General features: G+C 44.7%; 2 protein-coding genes and 1 pseudogene across 9 annotated transcripts; 1 reads left to right on the forward strand and 2 right to left on the reverse strand.

Moving 5' to 3' along the window:
* Positions 1-37: 37 nt before the first annotated feature.
* On the reverse strand, positions 38-11824 carry LOC106575346 (uncharacterized). Of its 7 annotated transcripts, XM_045699067.2 has the most exons (13): positions 11661-11824; positions 10407-10474; positions 10098-10262; positions 8132-9715; positions 7566-7987; positions 7239-7373; positions 6292-6597; positions 5118-5228; positions 4904-5020; positions 1521-1668; positions 1314-1379; positions 1051-1166; positions 38-917 (listed from the first exon to the last, which is right to left on the reverse strand). In XM_045699067.2, the coding sequence occupies exons 1-13, from the start codon at positions 11741-11743 to the stop codon at positions 735-737; spliced, it is 3504 nt and encodes a 1167-aa protein (XP_045555023.2). In that variant the 5' UTR covers positions 11744-11824; the 3' UTR covers positions 38-734. The 7 variants fall into 7 exon arrangements, 4 of the variants coding, with proteins under 4 accessions (XP_045555023.2, XP_082819653.1, XP_014007303.3 ...); XR_006760029.2 differs by lacking the exon at positions 38-917 and having other exon boundaries at positions 4904-4974; XR_006760028.2 differs by lacking the exons at positions 38-917; positions 1051-1166; positions 1314-1379 and adding an exon at positions 2302-2393 and having other exon boundaries at positions 1532-1668.
* Positions 11825-12299: 475 nt separating this feature from the next.
* Positions 12300-16720, reverse strand: LOC106575521 (uncharacterized; annotated as a pseudogene). Its single transcript, XR_014381126.1, has 8 exons — positions 16453-16720; positions 15006-15208; positions 14638-14905; positions 13864-13998; positions 13680-13798; positions 13429-13565; positions 13180-13262; positions 12300-12815 (listed from the first exon to the last, which is right to left on the reverse strand). The product of XR_014381126.1 is annotated as an uncharacterized LOC106575521 (transcript).
* A 505-nt stretch (positions 16721-17225) lies between these two features.
* Positions 17226-21755, forward strand: LOC106575522 (adrenodoxin). Its single transcript, XM_014152058.3, has 4 exons — positions 17226-17764; positions 18713-18837; positions 18973-19102; positions 19632-21755. The coding sequence occupies exons 1-4, from the start codon at positions 17586-17588 to the stop codon at positions 19738-19740; spliced, it is 543 nt and encodes a 180-aa protein (XP_014007533.1). The 5' UTR covers positions 17226-17585; the 3' UTR covers positions 19741-21755.
* Positions 21756-22122: the final 367 nt, after the last annotated feature.

The following is a 22122-nucleotide window of genomic DNA, read 5'->3' on the forward strand; positions in this document are numbered from 1 at the left end:
TAAACAAAATGAGAAAATGTACTTTATGCACACATAGTCAAAGGATTGTATGATTTAATTAATCAGATAAAAACATTTTTATTTTGGTGTTCCAGACCTTAACTCCTACGGTTACCCGCATCTCTTCGCTTTCAGCTAACATTTTACATTGGTTTTTATACAGACATTGTAAATAACGCTACCAACAAAAGCGGACTGAGAAAGCTCAACCTAGACAGTAGTAAATTAATCTGTCCAAAATTAGAGAACTATCAAGTGTGAATCACTTTGAAAATTAATGTTCCAAATGGGTAACATTTGATATTGACGATTTGGTCATGAGGAGAATGGTGGAGTTTTTCAAATTCTCCCAAATGCATTAACACTATGAACAGTTTCATGAAAACGTCATTTGAGCTTCAACACATAAGATAAACATTCAAAGTAGGATAAAAAAAACGGAGTTCCGGAACCGTTTTAAAATATCAGTAAGTTTCTTTTGCTTCCAGAGTAACACTATCTCCTAGTGTTGACCATTAGGCAGCAGATACAGCTCTTCTGAACGCGTGTGGTGTGTAGGCCCAAAACATAGAATAAGACTTGATAGAACGGACATACAAATCATCGTTCCCTGGCGGGTGACTTCAAATTCTATATGTTTTTGTCAGCCAGAAGGGTCTGCGACTCAAGTCATTTCTCCTGTGTGCGAGCGCTGTATCTCAGTCTGTGAGTGTGTTTCACTGTGTGTGTGTGTGTTAGACGTTGGAGGAGAACAGTGGTCCAGTGGTAGCAGTGGTGAACACAGGCCCTGTATAAAGCCCTGTGTCCCCTGCCACCTCTCCCATGGCCTGCAGAGCCACCGTAGCAGCCATGGCTTTGGCATGCTTCTTATTGGGACTGGCTGACGCAGGCTGGAAGTCTTGACCATTTACCACCACCTGGGGTACAGAGAGAGGAGGAAAGGGGAGAAGGAGAGAGGAAGAGGTTATAACACAAACCATCTGACAAAGTCATCCATAAACTAATAAACAAACCCATTCAAACACACAGGCTCATAGCGCGTATCCACACCTTGAATAGGAAGTTCTTGCGGTGGTCTGGGCCACTGTGGGTCACCATAACAAACTCCGGAGGAATCCACTTCTTCTTGTTGCACATCTCCATCAGAGCAGACACTGGGTGCTTACCTGGGGGGCAGATGGTCAATACATTCATTCAAATCAATACAATTCTGATTGATTCTATAGCACTTTTTTTTTTAAATGCAATATTGGTAAATTGAGTGAGACTGAGTTAAAATCCTGTGTGTGTGTGTGCGTGCGAGTTGTACTCACCCAGTAGATCCTTCATCACAACCATACCGCCCGACTTCTGAGTCTTCTCTCCCTCAGCCACCAGACCTATGGTCACATTATTAATCCTCATCAACTACACACGTCATTAACAGTCATCACTAACACATTAAGCATCATTAATAGCCTTCTGGAATAATATTGCGATGCATAATGCTCTGGTGGAAAGCATGGGTCCCTTCATTTCACCTTTGCGGTCGGTCTTGAAGTCGATGATGATTGGCTCGACAGTGCCCTCGCGGTGTCGCCCTAGCCCCTCCCCCGTCCGCCATCCCATCTTCCTCATGAGAAACTCTCCTACTCCTCCCGAGACCGGGGCTGCTCGCAAGAACTGATCCTACAGAGAGAGAGAGAGAGAGAAGGAAGGAAGAGAGGGAGAAAGAGAGGAGAATAACAGAAGAGAGAACCATGGAGTGAGGAGGAAGAGGGAGAGAGAGCGTGAAGAGGGAGGGGAGAGGAAGAGGCAGAGGCGAAAGCAGATAATTAGTTTCCACCTTGAAAACATCTCAACCACCTAATCCACTCACTCTGTCTCTCATCCAGTCACACCACTGTCACAGTCAGACTTGAGTTAGAGACTAGCTTCAGGACAACTCACATGCCTCTGGATAACAGCTAACGGTGAGTGTGTGTGTGTGTGTCTGTTACTCGGTCTGTAGTAACTTCTACCCCTATGTGAAACACTAGAAATAACTATTTGTGGTGGCAGCTTTTGAAAATCGTGCGTTTGAGAGAACATTTCTAGAGAAACTTCAAAACACATTAAGAGTACTGATGAAAATGAAATCAATTCTGTGGTGAAACTCAAGACACAGCCGAGAGACTTATTTCTTCACACATTATACCACATGTAGGTAAATAAGAGGGCGCTGTGCCTTGACACCTCATTTCTTTCTGTCTCACACACACCTTTTCTCTCACACACACAGTTACACAAGATGTATAGTAAGGCGCTGTGTGGTGTACGTACCTAGCCCCTCATCACCGGCCCAGCATCAGACAGGAAATGAGAGGGGGGCCTGACTGTGGCCATGGCAACAAGGACAGCTACAAGGACTGACCCTGAAACAAGTGTCCAATACACAGAGAGGTGAAAGTTCACAGGTCACCCCTGTGAACCCACACCTCTCTCCCTCTGCTCCAATCCAGACCCCTCTTACCGACCCCCTTCCTCAGGCTGCCCCAAGGACTGGGAGGAAGTTGCCCCTAGACACCTAGGTCAGCTTGGAGTTAGGATTTCCAGAAGGGAAGCTGATCCTAGATCTGTGACTAAGAGCAACTTCTGACCGCAGCCTCTCCCAGGGCAAGGGAAAGAGCACAGGCATGTCCATGGACACCTGTAACTAGCCTAGGTCCCTCAGAACAGAGATCTCCCTCAGGCAGTGGTCTCCAATTGTGGTCCTGGAGCTAATGTGCAGGTTTTTGTTACAGCCCTAACCTATACGACTATGCTGGGATGGAACAAAATCCTGCTCAGCCTGGACTAGGGTTGGAGACCACTGACTGGTCTAAAACTAGACACGCTCATCTACTGGGAAACGGAATGCACCAGGACTGATTGCTAGGGGCACCCAACAACCACACAAACAACAGTCCATATGCTGGTAATGCTAGCATGCTGTAAATCAATGTTAGCTGCTGTAATGCTAGCATGCTGTAAATCAATGTTAGCTGCTGTAATGCTAGCAAAATGCATGTCACTAACATTAGTATGATCAATGCACTCATCCCTAGATCATGTCTCTGAACATGTCCACAGCATATGTTCATGGCATCTGCCCATAGCATCTGCCTGTGAAGGATGTGTCGTATTAAATGAAGAACAAACTCAGCAGATCCATCTCTCTCTATAACTAAATGATGTGACGATGTGTAACCTAACCTGGAGAGAGATTCCTCAGGATGTGTCATTTAAAACAGTAACGGCAGCACCCTGCCTCTGTGTGTTTACAGAGCTCAGGGAGGCTTGGGGTACAGTTACACCCACTGGCTTCAAACAGCCCACTATAGAAACACTACAGGGTAGGAGGGTTCAGATGGGGTCCACAGACAGAGGACAAACGACGATGGTTATCTCTGGGCACAGCGTGACGGTAGAGACTATAGTAACCTGTCTTAGGGTACATCTGAATAGTCTAAAGTCCCCAATAACATCTGACCTGATCTGAAAAGGCAGGATAGGTGAAAGAATAGAGCTTTTCCCTTTCCCCTGTTCTGAGATCAGTGTGAATCCAAGGAAAGAGACGAGGAAGCTTCTTTAGACTAGTGAGACGGACCCATAATCTCTGCCTTGCCCTGGGGTGCTAGAGGACAAGGGAAGGGGGGTTCTGGGGTCTGCAGACTTACTTCCAGCTCTCCTCTTCCTCTCCTCCCTCCCTCTCCAAGTCCCTATTCCAACTCCGAGGGGGACTCTATTTAGTGGACAGACCAGAGCACCACTAGTAGCCGGGTGTCAGACCAGAGCACCACTAGTAGCCGGGTGTCAGACCAGAGCACCACTAGTAGCCGGGTGTCAGACCAGAGCACCACTAGTAGCCGGGTGTCAGACCAGAGCACCACTAGTAGCCGGGTGTCAGACCAGAGCACCACTAGTAGCCGGGTGTCAGACCAGAGCACCACTAGTAGCCGGGTGTCAGACCAGAGCACCACTAGTAGCCGGGTGTCAGACCAGAGCACCACTAGTAGCCGGGTGTCAGACCAGAGCACCACTAGTAGCCGGGTGTCAGACCAGAGCACCACTAGTAGCCGGGTGTCAGACCAGAGCACCACTAGTAGCCGGGTGTCAGACCAGAGCACCACTAGTAGCCGGGTGTCAGACCAGAGCACCACTAGTAGCCGGGTGTCAGACCAGAGCACCACTAGTAGCCGGGTGTCAGTACTGCATTTGCACCTGCTTTGGTAAGAATGTCACATGTAAGGAATCTGCATCGCTACCCTTAACATGGTGTACCCACTTCACAGGAAATGGAATTGGTCAGAATGTGTGTGTTGCGGGGGAGGTGTTGGGGGGTGATTGAAGTGCAGGGAGATTTTTGTTCATCCCTGTAGGTCAGATTAAAGATTAAAGTCTGGGTTCATCATGTTACCACTGTTACAGACCGCAGTGCAAATATCAGGCTGAGTCAACATAAACAAGTCTTCCTTCACCGTCAGAGCATCTTTCTGACGCAGACAGAAACACACAATACAGACAACAGATGCTCACTCACACACATCAGTAAACTATGTGTGTTAGCACTAACAAGGGTTGCCATGGTAGCAGTGGACCCCACGTTTCGGGGCCGTTACATCTGCCCTGGATTCCACTGAGTAACAGTGGAACTACTCCATTCTAACCCAGTGTGTTCTACATCAACAGAACATTAGTCAAACTAAATACAGTCTCCGTCTCTATGCGTACAGACATTCAGTTATTTGACTAGGGCTGGGTGGTGATTAGGGAGCAGGCTGAGGCAGGCTTGTGAAGTGGGTACACCAGTGGGCATGGGCGATGCAGACACCTGTAGGGTAGTGGGGTGGTATGTTTGGGGTGAGGAGGGTGTGTGGGGAGCAGGTAAGACAGTGGATGGTACCTTTTTGATCCAGGCCTGTGGTCCGCTGTTGGACAGCTCCTCTGAGCTGAGCACCGTTGCTCCAGTAGAACCTGTAAACAGACCAGGGATGGTGTTGGACTGGGCCCACGCATCCACCTAACAGAGAGGAAGGTTTAGTGTGTGTGTGTGTGTGTGTGAGAGAAAGGAGGTGGAAAGAGTGTACATTATGCTTCTACCAACGCTTGTTGTTTACCTGTTCCTGAGCACGGCTGAGCATGCAGATGGCGCTGACGTCGTACGGGTTCTCAGCCAGACGCTTCTGGGCCTTCATCCTCTCACCGACTGCCTGGGTGATGTCTACAGGCTAGAGGGGGAGACACAGGAGTCAGCACCACACACACATCATTCACACACATTCATGCAAAAACACAATACTACACACACACACACACACACACACACACACACACACGTGAACAGCCGATAAAACGAATAAGGAAAATCCATTCACCATACAAGAAAGAAATCTAGACTTATTCCATGAGACCTAGATCAGTTGTTATATGAAACTACTTACATCTACGTAGTCGTCAGTATTTGTATTTTTTAGAGTTGTCAGTATTAGTAGTTGTACACCCCCCCCAAAAAATAAAACGCAACCTGTGGAATTTCAGCCAGCTTTGTTTAATAACAGTTGCATCAAATACAAAATAAGCACAAATTAACAGCAAGGTCACGGATGACGTCACCCGATTTCTCATTGGTCTGCCCATCTGACGATTGATGACTGATCGATAACTCAATTCTAAACCACTAGTCATCGCCTGGGAGTCAGATTATTAAATGGTATTGCTCTGAGATTTGAGAGGTCAATTAATGCCCTTGATTGTACATTCAATTTGGAATTGGTGGGTGATGAGGGTCAGTGTTTTACATGCCGCCCTCAGAAACAGCTACTCCAGCGAAACCCAGTCAATGCTGCTATAGGGTCAGATGAGGAGCACTGGTATGGCATTCTAACTAAACTCACCATACCATCTAAACCAGTGGTTCCCAAATCTTTTTCTCCTGCTGGGCATGACAACCCACCTAAGGCTTTTGGACTTTTCTACTTTCAAATCAACCACACCAATGTTTCTAGCTACTGTGTATAACCATAGAACCTGGTCTCAGTCTCAAACTATTCCCAATAGGAATCAGCAGTGACCTACCATTTCGGAAACCACTGATCCAAACCACTACATGTGGTAAAACACTGGGTTAAAACTAAAATCCAAAAATAAATCACATTTTTAACGCGTATGATTTTGAAATGCATAATATCTCAACTCATTTTCTCTCCCTCCTACACGACGACTCTCCTAAAACCCCTCTCATCTCTCTTAGTGTCACCTTACCCCCTCCTCCCCCTCCCCTCCGTATCCCACCTGTAGCGGCGGCTCCGGGAACACACTATCACTCTCCGTGACGACCGCCGGCTCCTCCGTTGCCACGGACACCGCAGACAAAGGCGCATCCCCAGGCGAAGTTTCCTTGGCAGCCGTTGCCAATGCCTTGGTCGCCGCCGCCTTGGCCTTTTCCGCCTTCTTGTCGACGGTCACCCACTCTCCGTAAGCCCCTCCCCCGTCGCCCTCCTTCTTCCTGTGCTGGGAGCCCGACGACACGGGGAACTCCTTGGCGAACGCCGCTTCGCTCCGAACCGCCAACGCAGGCGATGGACGCACGGATGCGTTCTGAGAGAGGAGGAGGGGCAGCACAGGAGTAGGAGGGGCGGGGGAGGGGGGGGGGGGGGGATTACTGTTAAAAAAATGGGAGGAAAAAATATAAAAAGACAAAGAGGTGTGTTTCAACAAGGGGAATGGCTGGTTATCATAGCAGTTACTGGGCCCAGTCTCAATCAGGAGGATTTATCTCCAGTGCACTTCAACCAGCAAACTTCACTAACATGACTGAGGTCTCCTTGGGATGGAAGTTTGTGGGAAAGTGCACAAGAGTATAAATCTACCTGGTTTGGTTCTGGGCCCAAGGAGGCTTGCTGTCTGCTTTGCCCATCGCCTATGTTGGCTCAATAGGAAAAACAGTATGTTATGTGGCAGCAATAGAAACAGCTCTTAACATCAGCCCAGGGCAAAACAGACAGCATACTGCAGTTCACTTCAACCATTCACCCAGTTAGGCACATCTCTTCAGTCCCACATAGTATCTAAACAGTAACTGGTCTTTAACTATGTTCAAACAGTAACTATGTTCTGAAAATTAAATATCAGTTCAAACTGCCTCGATACATTTTTTTATTAATAAGGAAATGTTTAAGCTCAGAATGTACTGTACATTGATGAGAGACATGTTGATGCTGTGTGTTCCATGTTCTTACATTGAGGCTGAAGGAGATGCCCTTGACCTCCCTCAGGGCGGCTCGTCCAAACGGTTTGCCGTCGTCCTCGTCGTCAGATATACGGGGTTCAGCGAGGGCCAGCTCCCCTCCCTTCTCCACAATCTTCTTACACTTCTACAGAAACACACAGGACACAGCTCGAGGGTCAGTGTTTCCATTACCACATACAATTGAATGTCTAAGATTGGTGTTTTGTTATGAAAAAGGTGCAGGACTACATTTTGCACCAGGACAAATGCTTAGTAAATCTTCTCCAAGTCATATTATTACATGATTGTCATCATCATGACATTGAAGAGCACTTACGTCAGTGAACTCCTTGATGCTGATGCTGTTTGCCTGCTTGGCCACCTTCCTCTTCACATCCTCGATGGTGGCCATGTTGGGCTGGGGGGGACCTGGCGGGGGCTTGTTGGTGATGCTGGGGAGCGGGGCCATCTGCTGCATGGAGGCCATAGATCCCATACTGGCCAGGGCAGCAGTCATTGTGGCAGCTGTCATGCTAGCCATAGCTGCATTCATGGTCATGCTCATAGGCATGTTCATAGACATGTTCATGGGCATGTTCATGGGCATGTTCATATTCATGGGCATGGAGAAGGACATGGGGTTGGGTAAAGGCAGCTGGAGGACCGCTTTGGGTCGCAGGCTCTCTGGGATGGGTATCCCGGCCTTGGCACACATGGCGGCTGCATTAGCCTTAGCAATCTCCAGTAACTGGTCTTTATCTGTGAGGAGGGATGAGGAACACATCACAAACTTGCATTGAGACTTACTGTACACCGGTGTTTTTGTCAAGTTACCATTGGAGAAAATAAAGTTATTCAATTCAAATACATTGATCATTCAAAAAAAAATGGTGACATGCTTACCCAGCTCTGTGAGTCGTGGCGGGCTTTTGCTGGTGTCGCGGTTGGTGCGTGCCGGAGACCTCTTCTTGCGGAGGATGAGGACTGGGGAGTGGCTTGGCTCACGCTTCCAGCGGTCCCTCTGGCTCAGCTGGTGGCTGCCGAATGCACCCCTCCCCCTCCGCCGCGAACCGGAGCGTGACCTCGATCTCTTTGACCTCCGAGCAGGAGACCGTGACTTGGACCGTTTTCTTTTCGGCGACCTAGACTTTGAGCGCTTGTTCCGCGTTCTGGATTTGGACCGTGATTTCTTCTTTCTCGTCCCGGACTTTGAGCGAGACCTCTTCCTCCGAGACGGCGTCCTGGACTTCCTCTTGCGGCTTGGCGACGAGGACCTCGATTTCCTTTTCCTCCCTGGAGACTTGGATCTGGACCTCCTCTTCTTGGAGGACTTTGCATCAGAGCGTTTCTTCTGACCAGGAGACTTTGACCTTGACTTTTTCCTCTTTGAAGGAGACCTGGACTTTGAAGATTCTCCTCCCTTCTCTGTCATCTCTGCCTCTCCAGATGTTGGCTGTGGTTTAGGTGAGGCAGGGAGCTCTTCACCCTGAGGTGTCACCTTGTCCCCTCCACCAGCATCTGTTTTGGGGGGTAAGGAATCTACAGAGCCATCCAAGGTTTCTGAAGTAACAGGTCCATCCGATTCCCCTGGCTCACCAGTTGGCTGGCCGCTGAGGTTAGGATCAGAGGCTGACGTTGACTGGTGGTCAGTGGAGGCCTCATGCTGCTCACCTGAAGGCACCTCGGGAGAAATAGGGCACTTCTGTGGAGACGTCAGACATTCTGAGGGCTGGGAGGAAACGGCTGGCTCTCCCTTACTGCTGTCCCCTAAGAAGGGTATCGGCTTCCACCCTCCTCCAGTGGCGGCGGCCATATTGACGACACCATCAATGCTGCTTTGGGAAGCTAGGGCTGGCGGATCGATTGGAACCATTACGTTTTCGTCTTTCACAGCAGACTCATCTTTAGCCAGGGCCGCAGAGGGATCTTTCTCGACTAATTGGCTGTCTTTTGAGGCAGACCTGGATTTGTCGTTTCTGGACGGAGAGGGAGATCCTGAACTCATCTCTCGGTGTCTCGACTGAGATCTCGTCTTAGATTTCGATCGCCTTCTGGATCTCGATCTAGACCGTCTGTCTTTCTTCAAGATCACGAGGGACCTTGACCGGGTTCTCCTGCCTCTCCTGGCAGACCCAGACCTTCTAGAATGTGACCCGGACCTCCGGTGCCGTGATCTGGAACGTGTGTGTCCGCCACGTCTTCTACCGGACCTCGATCTGGATCTCCCTCTCCTGTCCCTGGATCTGCGCTTGCCTGAACGAGACCGTGAACGTCTGGAGGAGGACTTTTCCGGAGACTTCTCCTCTAGTTTAGGGATAATATCAGGTAGATCCTGAGGTTTGCTCTCCTTGTTCCCAGGCTGAGGCTTCGACTCGGACTCCGACCCAGATGAGCTGTTGGACTTGTCACCATCTTTCTTCTGCTTTTTTTTCTTCTTCTTCCCAGAATGTCGTTTATGCCGCTTGGATCTCCCATCATCCTCTTCCCCTGTGGAATTAATGTCAATATTTTAGAAATGAATCATCATGACATTTGATTCAATATGTAGAAATTGACATTACCTGGTTGCTAAAAATTTGGTTTGTGACAAAAAGCTAAGTTTTGTGTAGAGAATCACTGTACCATCTAGCTAAACTGCTGAAATATATTTTCAATAACCAAAACCGTTGTAAAATGACGTAAACAGATCTACCATCAAACTTGCGTTCAATGAGAATGACAGATCTAGAACTCACATTTCAATGTGAATTGCGTCGTGCACAAAGCTACATAATGGACCTTTAAGTAATCTGCTGATTATTAACATCAAACTGAAAAGGTCCACCACTGCTGTTATGCATATGCTTAGTAGTAGTTTGAGACGACTTACCAGTCTTTGCCTTGTCTCCATCAGAGTCTGCTGCTGATTCTGAGCCGCTCCCTTTCTCTTCCTTACGTTTCTTCTTTTTGCTTTTGTGCTTCTTGTGCTTCTTATGCTTCCTGTGTTTCTTTTGTGGGACATCACCCTCTTCCTTATTGGCTACACCATCTTTATCTGTATAAATAATACCGTACATTACAATTTCATTTGAAATAGATGCTTTCACCTGATCAATACTGGAGTATCAGTGCAAATAAAGGAAAGGAGAAAATAGAATATCACTTTGGACTATTGCGATACAGCCCTTGTGTTACTGACCTTGTGTGTTGTTGATCCCATCTGCTCCTTCTGCAGTTTTACCATTGGGATGGTCTTCATCTGTCAGACTTAATAGAGAGAATGCAGGTATGAGATGACACCTGTACTTGAACTTACAGTAGGTTCACTCAACTTTCTTATCAGCAGGGGTCTTGGTTTTTAACAACATAACACTGGACACAACGAATGGACAATATCTATAAGTATGCATGAGATTGAATGATTAACGTAGTCTACATAATAACTGACAGGGCTTGTAAGCATTTCACTGTTGTATTCGGCACATGTGACAAATAAAAATAAAATGTGATTCGACATGCGAGGTAGGGTTGGGTATAATTTGTGTTACGTTCCAACAGGAATCTGTTGTAGAAACTTCGTAAATAACAAGGTTGCCAACAACAACGCATATAATGTTGTATTTCGGCAGAATAAGATACCAGTTAGGGCGTGGGCTATTTCATTAAAATGTGTCACTCACCACGTTCATTCCGAAAAATGTCAGTCTTCACTCTGTTAGCCTATTGACAAACATTAAGAATAAGCTACGTGGTGGGTTGATGCCTATTCGGTGAATTGGTCATGCTACTTTGTATGCGTTGTTTGTTGGCAACCTTGTACTTTACGACATTTTTGGAACAGATTCCTGTTGGAACGTTCCACAAATTATACCCACCCTGCGAAGTAGCTAGCTACTGTTAGTTATTTCGCGTTAACCTCAAATTAGAACGTGACTGTGTAACATGAAAACTCAAAGGCATAACTAAGTCCCCGCCATTGCTTTTCCTGATAATCCAAAATGTGTGTTTGTAAATTATGTGTATTGCCTTTGCACACTGTGACTCTGTCAAACCAACGTTTTGGGGGAGTTCTAGGAAAGAGATCGCGTCCTGACAAACTGCTAACGTTGGCTTGTTAGCAATCCACATTTAGCATGATTAGCTAGCTAGGAAGGTGGTTAGTGCGAACAAGCCCTATACCTGGTGCTACGTTAGCTCCCTGGTTTGTTTGAACCCAATAACCACTATAATAATCTTTGCAAGAACCAACCCATGAGTCTACCGTGTTATTAGTCAGGTAGTTAGCTAGCTTTAATACGTTATAACCACAGCAACTGCCTGCCTTGCACACTTTGTACTGCCGGACACGCAAGCTAGCTAACCTAGTAGGCCAGCACAGAACATTATACATTTCTCAAATTGCCCGAACAAACCATTCATGCCAGTAAACTAGGCTGTATAAAAACATATTTACATGATATCTTGACTCTCATCTTCAATTTCTTTTATCTTATTTACTACGAAATCGCGAAAAATTTGTTCGATGTTGGCCGCCATGTCTTTAGTAATCCCTCAATGCCGACATCCACCAATGTGTTTTCCGCGGCGTCCGTTCAGCGCATGTGTAGCAGCACAGACCGACACCGGACGTTGGTTGCAACCCACCTCACGTAGACAAACTGAAAAAGTTGTTCATGTTTGGGTGCGTACTGTCTTTGCCTCTGTCTGTTAGAAGCTGTCGGTGTAGTGAGGCACTACATTTATCTATTGATCTCACTTTTGTAGTTTTCCTCAAGCTAATTGTTTTCCCGAAGTCTTTTTGTTGATATAGGCAGGCAGTAGATAGTAGTCTAGCCTATTTGATTATTTATGACATCCTGCCATACAGGAGTGTCTCATTCATAAGCGTGGACAAAGATTATACAGCTTGGATCAGTTGGTTCCAGTTAATTTCTTTTTGATTTCATTATACAGTATGTACTATTCAAACAGTGTTCAGACAGTTGAAGTAGGGGAAGACGTTGGACCTGTTGCTGAAGCATCATTGAAACAGCTTCAGGCAGAATACATCTCTAGCTGTTTTCATTTCACAATGAACACAAGACACACCATGTAAAATGCTCCGTTTTTATTTTAAGAAGAGAGGACATACAACTTAATAGAAACAGGATGCAGATGTTTTATGGTTCACAGGATTACTGCATGGAAACAGCATTTTATTTATTTATTTTTATTTCACCTTTATTTAACCAGGTAGGCAAGTTGAGAACAAGTTTTTTTAAAATCCATGTGTTTTTTAATGTCACTCAAGATGGTGACAGAATAGAACACTTCAATAGAACACTTAATGTGTTGACATCACTTGGTTACTGGTGAGACCTGATATCACTACCATTGGAGGGGGCGTGGGTAATTTAACTTTTCTATTGTGTTTGTCTCCATCAGGTTTTGTTGCCTTCTATGTATGTTGCAACTTGCCATCGAGTGACAAGTCCCTTTCATAGTGAATTGTAATGTCCATTCTACTTATTCTAATTCTACAGTTAGTGCAGGCCTCTTATGCTGCCATGGGGAAGGAGCAGATGGAAGCTCTTCAGTTCACAGTCCACTGCTGTCCACCAGCTCTCATCTGGGAGAGGGAACAAATGACAATGTTGTTAAATGGACCAGTCATATACCATATCATCCAATTTTAAGGCTCTAACTTTGATTGTGTCGAATAGACCTGTTGATTAAAACAGTATCAGAATGTTATAGTCATTAAAGAACAGAAATCTTATAATACAACATGCTCTCATAACCAATACCAAGTTCATCTGGGTCCTTCCCAGACTTTTTATGATTTATAGCCTTATTTATCAACAGTCTCAAAGGTAGCATTTCACAATGTAACCTGTTATTGATAGCACTGTGACTTAGAAAAGATGATATTGTTAATACTTAAAAGGTTGTCAATATAGATATCAAATACTTTTTAAAGGTATGAGTCTCACCAATTCTGAACATCTACTGTGTGACCGGGCATCCAGTCACTGTAGCCCCAGGTGGACCCGTCGGTCCACTCTGACTGCTTATCCTGCAGGGGTCACAACACACACACACATACACACACACACACACACACACACACACACACACACACACACACACACACACACACCATTAAAACTCTTGGAAAATGGCTAGGTTACTATTAGACATTCTGATTGAACAAGAGTGTGGGGGGGTGATGAAATACTGACCTTCACGACTCCACCCAGCCATGTCCGAGGACGGGACTCTTGGTGGCTCTGGTCACCATGGAGACCAGGCGGGAGTGCAGGTCGCCGTTGGTTACGGAGGCCAGGTGTCCGTGAGGGGAGAGAATGCTGCAGGAGGACTGGACGCACACACATACACACACACACACACACACACACACACACACACAAATATTAGGACAGCTGTTTGTTTAAGAGAAAAGCGAATATGACCGACTGGGTGTATATTTCACCTCTGCCTCACTGAAGGTCATTAGTGTGGGGTTGAACTGATAGCAGTGGCCATCAATGACCTCACAAACACACTCTGTCTCTGAGTGAGTCTCAGCCTTAGCACTCACCAGCCTGTCATCTACAGGGAGAAGGAGAGCAAGCATACTCCATCAGTACACATACTGTACACACAAACACTCTCACCCTGAGGTGTCAGTTTCATGCTTCTCTCCATCTCTCCAACAGGCCTGATGATCCATCCGCTCCTGATGTCCACCAGAGTTTTCTGGGAGTTCCCGGTTCCCTGTCTGAACTCATCCACAGAGTAAGGAGTGTACACTGGAGAGGAGAGAAAGAGAATATACACTGAGTGTACAAAACATTATGAACACCTTACCATGACATAGACTGACCAGATGAATCCAGGTGAAAGCTATGATCCCTTATTGATGTCCTTTGTTAAATCCACTTCAATCAGCTTAGATGAAGAGGAGGAGACAGGTTAAAGAAGGATTTTTAAGCCTTGAGACAATTAAGACATGGATTGTGTATGTGTGCCATTCAGAGTGTGAATGGGCACGACAAAATATTTAAGTGCCTTTGAACGGGGTACGCACACACCAGTTTTTGTCAAGAACTGCAATGCTGCTGGGTTTTCCACACTCAACAGTTTCCTGTGTGTATCAACAATGGTCCACCACCCAAAGGAAATCCAGCCAACTTGACACAACTGTGGGAAGCATTGGAGTCAACATTGGCCAGGATCCATGTGGAACGCTTTTAACACCTTGTAGAATCCATGTCCCAACGAATGGAGGCTGTTCTGAGGGCAAAAGGGGGGGTGCAACTCAATATTAAGAAGGTGTTCTTAATGTTTTGTACACACAGTGTATATAACCCTAAATATTTCTTCCAATAGTTATTTCCTTTTTTAAAGATTACAATTTCAGAAAAATGTAACATTTCAAAGTCCTGTACCTGGTGCCACTCTCCTGTCCATCTCACTGACGTGTTCCTTGACGAGGCCGGTGTTCAGGTTCATAATGAATCGTCCGGAGGGCTCTGTTCCCTGTCTACGTTCCTCCACTGTGTGTATACTTTGGAATCTGTCTCTCTCATCCTGAGGTATCTGTTTATTGCTTCTCTCCAACAGGCCTGATGATGCATCTGCTCCTGATGTCCACCAGAGTTTTCTGGGAGTTCTCGGTTCCCTGTCTGAACTCATCCACAGAGGAAGGAGTGTACACTGGAGAGGAGAGGAGCAGGGGAGAAAGACAATATATAAAACCCAAAATGTAAAAAATAACTAACATTTCTGGATAATGTAACATTTCAAAGCCCTGTACCTGGTGCCACTCTCCTGTCCATCTCACTGACGTGTTCCTTGACGAGGCCGGTGTTCAGGTCCATGATGAAGCGTCTGAGGGCTCTGTTCCCTGTCTGCGTTCCTCCACTGGGACGCTCCCGGGCCAAACCAGGACCTTGGGATCCTGAAGGCTACCTCTAGGGGGTGCCACTACATCATCCCTCAGTGGTGCAGCATGGAGACCTGGGGGGACACAACATACAATCAGTAAACATTATCATCTAGAGAAAAAGTGGGGGGAGGCAAGGTCAGATTCATACATACACACACACACTTGCAAAAATAAACATACTCATGCACGCACACACATGCACATGGGCACACACACCCTACATGCATGCATGCCAGCCCACAAACACACTGCCCTTGAACTTTGACCTTGTGCGCTGATTTTGATCAGATAAGAACATACATAGAGAAGGAACCGCTGCCCTATTGGTACAATTATTAACCACTGTGCCAGAAAAATGGTCTAGTGTAACAGTATAGCTTCAGTCCGTCTCCTTGCTCCAACCTGGGCTTGAGGCTTGAACCAGGGACCTTCTGCACACATCAACAACTAACACCCACAAAGCATCGTTACCCATCGCGCCACAAAAGCCACGGCCCTTGCAGAGCAAGGGGAACAACTACTTCAGGTCTCAGAGCGAGTGACGTCACCCGATTGAAACGCAATTAGCGCGCATCACCGCTAACTAACTAGCCATTTCACATCGGTTACACTAGCATGATAAGAATTTATTGTAAAAAAGTCCAAAAGAGCAAGGAATAAGTCCAACATTACAGTACATTGATATAGTGAAATGTAGGAATTTTGCACAAACAGCCTATACTGTAGTATTTCAGTTATTCTCAATTTGAAGAAATCTCGTCTATCAAATTTAAAAAAAATAATAAACATTCAAAACTTTCAGATTCTTGCTTGACAAAGCCAGGAGCAACAACGTAAACGTCAACATCCTGTGAACAAGACAAGTAGCAAAGAAGAGAAAAAATGGATGAGAGAGAATAAGTACACTGATGGTGTCTAAATGTACACGGTGTCTAAATGTATACACTGTATCTACCTAATTCAGACAGGTAATCTCACCTGTTGGTTGTAGGGTGAATCCAGCTGTGCTAGTGCTCTGTGACTGTTCTCAATCTAAAAGTCTCACTGTCTCTCTTACCTTTTAGTCCAAGTACCTCTGTCCAGTTTACCAGCGCCTAAACCTCTCCCTTCACTCAGATAATGTTTCGACCTCAGTGTCTATTTAACATTGAGTTCTAAGTACGTGAGTAGCTAGCCTACATTGACTGTGTGTCTGTGTCAAATACGGTTTCCTTTAATAAATAATATATATACTGTCTATATGCCATTTAGTAGACGCTCAGTCTGTGTATCTTTGTTTGTGTGCATTGAGTGTGCGTAGTTGTATTTCACTTACCTGTATGGTGAACAGTTGGAGGTTTCGAGACTCAGAAAGTGATTTGAGGAAAGAAAAGACTCACTGGTCAATAAGTATTCAGCTGCAGCAATAAAGATGATAAGGGGCGTATACTCGCTGATATTAACACAAACAGTTCAAATGAAATCCCAAGTTCAAGAACATTGGGAAACAGCAGCAATCCCATTACTTCTTATAAACCTTTTGGAGTGCCACCGTATCCCAATGTTTTTTAACTTGGGATTTCATTGGAAGGCATTGTCAGGTATTGGCAAGGCATCCAGCTAATAAAGCGAGATAGCGCACTTGTTACCCACTCCACAATAGCACGAACAGTATCGATTGAATCTTTTTTTTTTTTATATCAGTAACAATTGATCAAATCACTTTATTCCATTTAAACTGCCCTGAGTAAGCCACTAAAATGATAACACATATCTGGTATGCTACGCCATGTAGAATCTTATGTATGAATGGAAATGGAGACTTGTGGTATTTAATTCTTCCCATAATGAGTTTTGAGTAATAATTTCCCTTTCAGCTCATATACAGATTTTGAGGATAACAGTACTTTTCAAGACCACAGCAGACAACTTTAAAACTAGTTTTCAAAATCGTCATGCACCATGCGCTAACATTTGGATACATTATGGAATAAATTATATAATACATTAGAATACATGAAAACTATTCACTGCCCCGAAAAAGACCCCAAGAAAACTCTTGTGATTGGTCACGTAAGGTCACGTGAGAGTGCATGTCAGAATTTGCTCCAGGAAGTTATTTTGAGATCTTTAAATAAAAAGTAAAACCTTGCGCTTTGTCTTTGAAATAGTCCAGAGGCTAAGCTTATTGCATTGAAACAAATTAGATATATTTCAGGTTTCTTTTCCAAAGTGATAGTGTAGCAGTATGGCCTCCATTTAGCAGTAGCTAAGATGTTATGCAATAAACGTGACACCGACCGAGCAGCGGTGTCTGCTGGTTACGCAAAGGGCTAGATATAGCCATTTTAGCTGCATTTAGCATGAAGTTAGCTTGTTTTGTCAGTACTGTATAGCAGTCTCAAACAAGGCGAAATCGGACTCTCTTCCCCGCCGTTTAAGATATATTTTAAACGTCATCGCCAAGCAATGGCTCTGATGACATCGGTAAGAAGACTATTTCATGTTTCGTTCCGAGAAAATTCTCTACGACGAACAGAAGCACTCATTTCAGCGACAAACACAACGTCGGGGAGCTTATCATTGGCCGGTCAGAGAATGGCCAGTATTCGTGTAAGGGATTTTAGCACCAACACACAACCTCTTAGGTAAGGAGTCGTGTCATCATGTCCCCAAACGTACTTAACTTGCTAGCTATAAAGGTATACACGCTTAGTTAGGCTACTTGCTAACTAGTCATATTGGCTACCTTAACTATTTCATGTTAGGAAGAATGCTAACGTTAACAAACTTGTTAGTATCGCATCAAATAAGCCAATAACTGAAGGCTAACTTCAGCAGAAAGGCTTGTTGCGTAATCATTGTGTCAGTACTCGATGTGTTTGATCGAACCAACTAGGTAACTATCATTTCTTAGAACTGTGTGTTTAATCATAACTTCCAAACTTGCAGCAGTGTGACGAAAAAGTCAGTCAGTCAGTCACTCAATAACCCCTTCTGGTTGAAAATGATGAGCAACCGTTAACCATCTGTCTTGCCAACTCCTTCCTCAGTAACACCGATCTATTTAATCAATTTATTAACCATGACACGCTGCCTGTAACCTTATGTACATCTCATCATTTGAAAATCATGTGCAAATCAATTAATTTGCAAACTGTCACCATTGTACAGCTAGGTACAACTGACTGATCATTCTGGCAGATAAGCACCATCAAACCAGGGCTCTGTTCAGGATCTCTAAACAGTTGTTGGACTAGGACATTGCTGGATTGCTTGTGGGACTAGTTACTCACTGTATAGTATGGAACGACTGTATAAATATTGTTCAACACAACCTGGAATGGATGTCAAAGCTAAAGCTATTGGATCTGTGTGCAGAAACCCGAAACCAATACACCTTCAAAAACAGCCTGTACATTCGCAACCAAGTTCTGAGAGGGCGTTACCTAGTCAATGGGAGTTACCCATTTCCCACATACAATACAAAGTCCTTGAGCATCTGGAAAGTGTTATGTTAATCCAATGTGTTCCCAATTCCCAGCATGACCACAGCTACTGTCTGTAATTACACCCTTATGTCTGTTTCTGTGCAGAGCTGACAATAAGGTGACGGTCCACTTCATCAATCGAGATGGAGAGAAGATCTCTGTCAAAGGCTCTCCTGGAGACTCTCTCCTAGATGTCATTATCGACCAGGACCTCGATTTTGATGGGTTCGGTGAGCTGGGTTACGTTAATGTGGTTAAGTGAATTAATACGGTTGTTTATTGTAGGTTTCGCCTGCTCTCTCACTCAGTGGGATGTTTTGATCTCTCTGTCTCTCTCTCTGTGTGTTTGTCTCTCTGTCTGTCAGGCGCATGTGAGGGGACACTGGCCTGTTCTACCTGTCACCTGATCTTTGAGGAAGACGTGTATAATCAGCTGGGCCCCATTACTGACGAGGAGATGGATATGTTGGACCTGGCCTACGGACTCACAGACACGTGAGACACACACACGAATTGGAGGCCCATTGATTGGACGCACAAGTGAAATGACACACACACACTGCCACCAGTGTAACCAGAGTGTTATGCTGTTCAGCGTTGATTTATAATGAGATTAGGAGGTAATCATTGTGAGGAACAAGAACAGAGGGATAAACACACAATGGCACATGCTTGCCTTGTACTGTTGTTAGCCTGCTTTCCAACCAATCGGAAGGGGATTTGAGTTCTGTGTTGCTGGTTTAGGTAGAGCAACATGAGAAGGGTGACGGTCATGACCTCACTAATCATATTAGCTGAGTGTTGACTGAACCCCTTGTGACACTGGCCCACTTCACTTCTGTTGTCCCAAAACGTTACCCCCTAAACACAGATCTTGAATAAGTTGACCTCCTCACTCTCCAACTTCAATTATCCAATTGTTTCAAGTGGATCCATTTTGGTTAGGTCATAGCGTTGTGACGTTTTAAAATATGTTTGTCATAATCTTCTTTTATTTTTTTTTTTTCCTCTCTCTTTCTGCCAGGTCCCGCCTGGGTTGCCAGATCTGCCTGACCAGGTCCCTGGAAGGCATGACAGCGAGGGTGCCTGAGAGTGTGGCAGACATCCGACAGAGTGGAGACGGGTCCTCATAACCAGAGTAATAGATGTACTGAAATTTGCCCAAATCAATGCTTTATTTCAACACTAGCATGACCAAATAATACCCAATTCTAAGTGGTATGCTGGTATAAATGTTGAAATGGAAGACACTGTATTTATACAGATGATGAGATATTAACATTTGAATGAGTCCCCATCGTCACAGTTTTACATTCACTTTATACAGGGAACAATGGGAAAGTTGGCAAATAATTCCTCTGTGCCAAGCAGGTTCTGGAGAATAGAAGAAAGTTTAGGTGGAAGTCTCCAGTCAGCCCCCCCCCCCCAGTCCTTAACGGTTGTGAAGTAGTATATACTGAACAGAAATATTAATGCAACAATCTCAAAGATTTTACTGAGTTACAGTTGATATGAGGAAATCTGTCAATTGAAATAAATAAATTAGGTCCTAATCTATGGATTTCACATGACTGGGAATACAGATATGCATCTGTTAGTTATAGACATTTTATTAGAAATGGGCCTCGGGATCTCATCACTGTGTTTCTGTGCATTCAAATTGCCATCGATAAAATGCAATTGTTTTTGTTGTCTGTAGCTTATGCCCGCCCATACCATAACCCCACCGCCACCATGGGGCACTCTGTTCACAAAGTTGACATTAGCAAGCCGCCCGACCACACGATGCCATACACATGGTCTGCGGTTGTGAGGCCGGTTGGACATTCTGCCAAATTCTCTAAAACAATGTTGGAGGCAGCTTATGTTAGAGAGATGAACATTCTAATATCTGGCAACAGCTCTGATGGACCTTCCTGCGGTCAGCCTGCCAATTGCAAGCTCCTTCAAACTTGGAGACATCTGTGACATTGTGTTGTGTGACGAAACTGCACATAGTAGAGTGACCTTTTATTGTCCCCCAGCACAAGGTGCACCTGTGTAATGATCGTGTTTAATCAGTTTCTTGATATGCCACACCTGTCAGGTGGATAGATTATCTTGACAAAGGAGAAATGCTCACCAACAGGGATGTAAACAAATGTATGCACACAATTTGAGAGAAATAACCTTTTTGTGCATATGGAAGATTTATGGGATCTTTTCTTTCAGCTTATGAAACATGGGACCAATATTTTACATGTTGCATTTATATTTTTGATCTGTGTAGATGTTCTCCAGTGAATGTAAGGGGTTATGATGATCACTTTCATAGTCCACTACCTCCCTGGTGAGTACTTAGAAATAACACATTCAAATAGTTGTTTTTTGTGCTATTACCAATTACCAATACACATGACCAATTGTATTGAATTCTTTAAAATAAGTACCAAGAAGTGCAGCTTGTCACCATGTCGTTTCTGAGTAAATACCAACTGAAACGGGATTGTAAAGTCACCCATCCAGACTTCAGAATGACACCCATTAATATGGCCAGAGGCAAGACTGGTTAGGATGCCTTATCTTGTCATTTCTATGGCCACCCTAGCCTTTGTTTTATCAAGTTGTGTACCCTTACTGTCTTTAGTGTTGTCCTACCACTCGTGTAGCCAAATATTCATTTCATATTCCACGTGATTGTAAATAGCACTCATCTGTGTATAGTCAGAGAAATGCTGTGTAAAAATAGACTATTTCTAATTAGTCTGTCCCATGTCCTGTTGTTGGCTCTAAAGAGAAACCACCCTCAAGGGAATATACTAACATTATGTATTGCACAACCATAGAAAATTGATCCTCCAACATGTTCTTTAATGAGAAAATGACACACAGCAGGAAGGGGTATTACTTCAGTCCTTCATATGCTTCACTCCTCTTAATGTATACTGAAAATATAAACGCTACAATTTCAAAGATTTTACTGAGTTAGTTCATATGAGGAAATCTGTCAATTTAAATAAATGAGGCCCTAATCTATGGATTTCACATGACTGGGAATACAGATATGCATCTGTTGGTCAGATACTTTAAAAGAAATGGGCCTCGGGATCTCATTACGGTATTTCTGTGCATTCAAATTGCTGTCGATTAAAATGCAATTGTGTTTGTTGTCTGTAGCTTATGCCTGCCCATACCATAACCCCACCACCACCATGGGGCACTCTGTTCACAACGTTGACATCAGCAAACCGCTCGCCCACATGACGCCATACACGTGGTCTACGGTTGTGAGGCCGGTTGGATGTTCTGCCAAATTCTCTAAAACAATGTTGGAGGCAGCTTATGGTAGAGAAATTAACATTCTATTCTCTGGCAACAGCTCTGGTGGACCTTTCTGCAGTCAGCATGCCAATTGCAAGCTCCTTCAAACTTGGAGACATCTGTGACGTGTGACAAAACCGCTTTTTAGAGTGGACTTTTATTGTCCCCAACACAAGGTGCAGCTGTGTAATGATCATGCTGTTTAATCAGCTTCT

The sequence above is a fragment of the Salmo salar genome, chromosome 17, assembly GCF_965601325.2.
Source record: "Salmo salar chromosome 17, fSalSal1, whole genome shotgun sequence".
Lineage (NCBI taxonomy): Eukaryota > Metazoa > Chordata > Actinopteri > Salmoniformes > Salmonidae > Salmo > Salmo salar.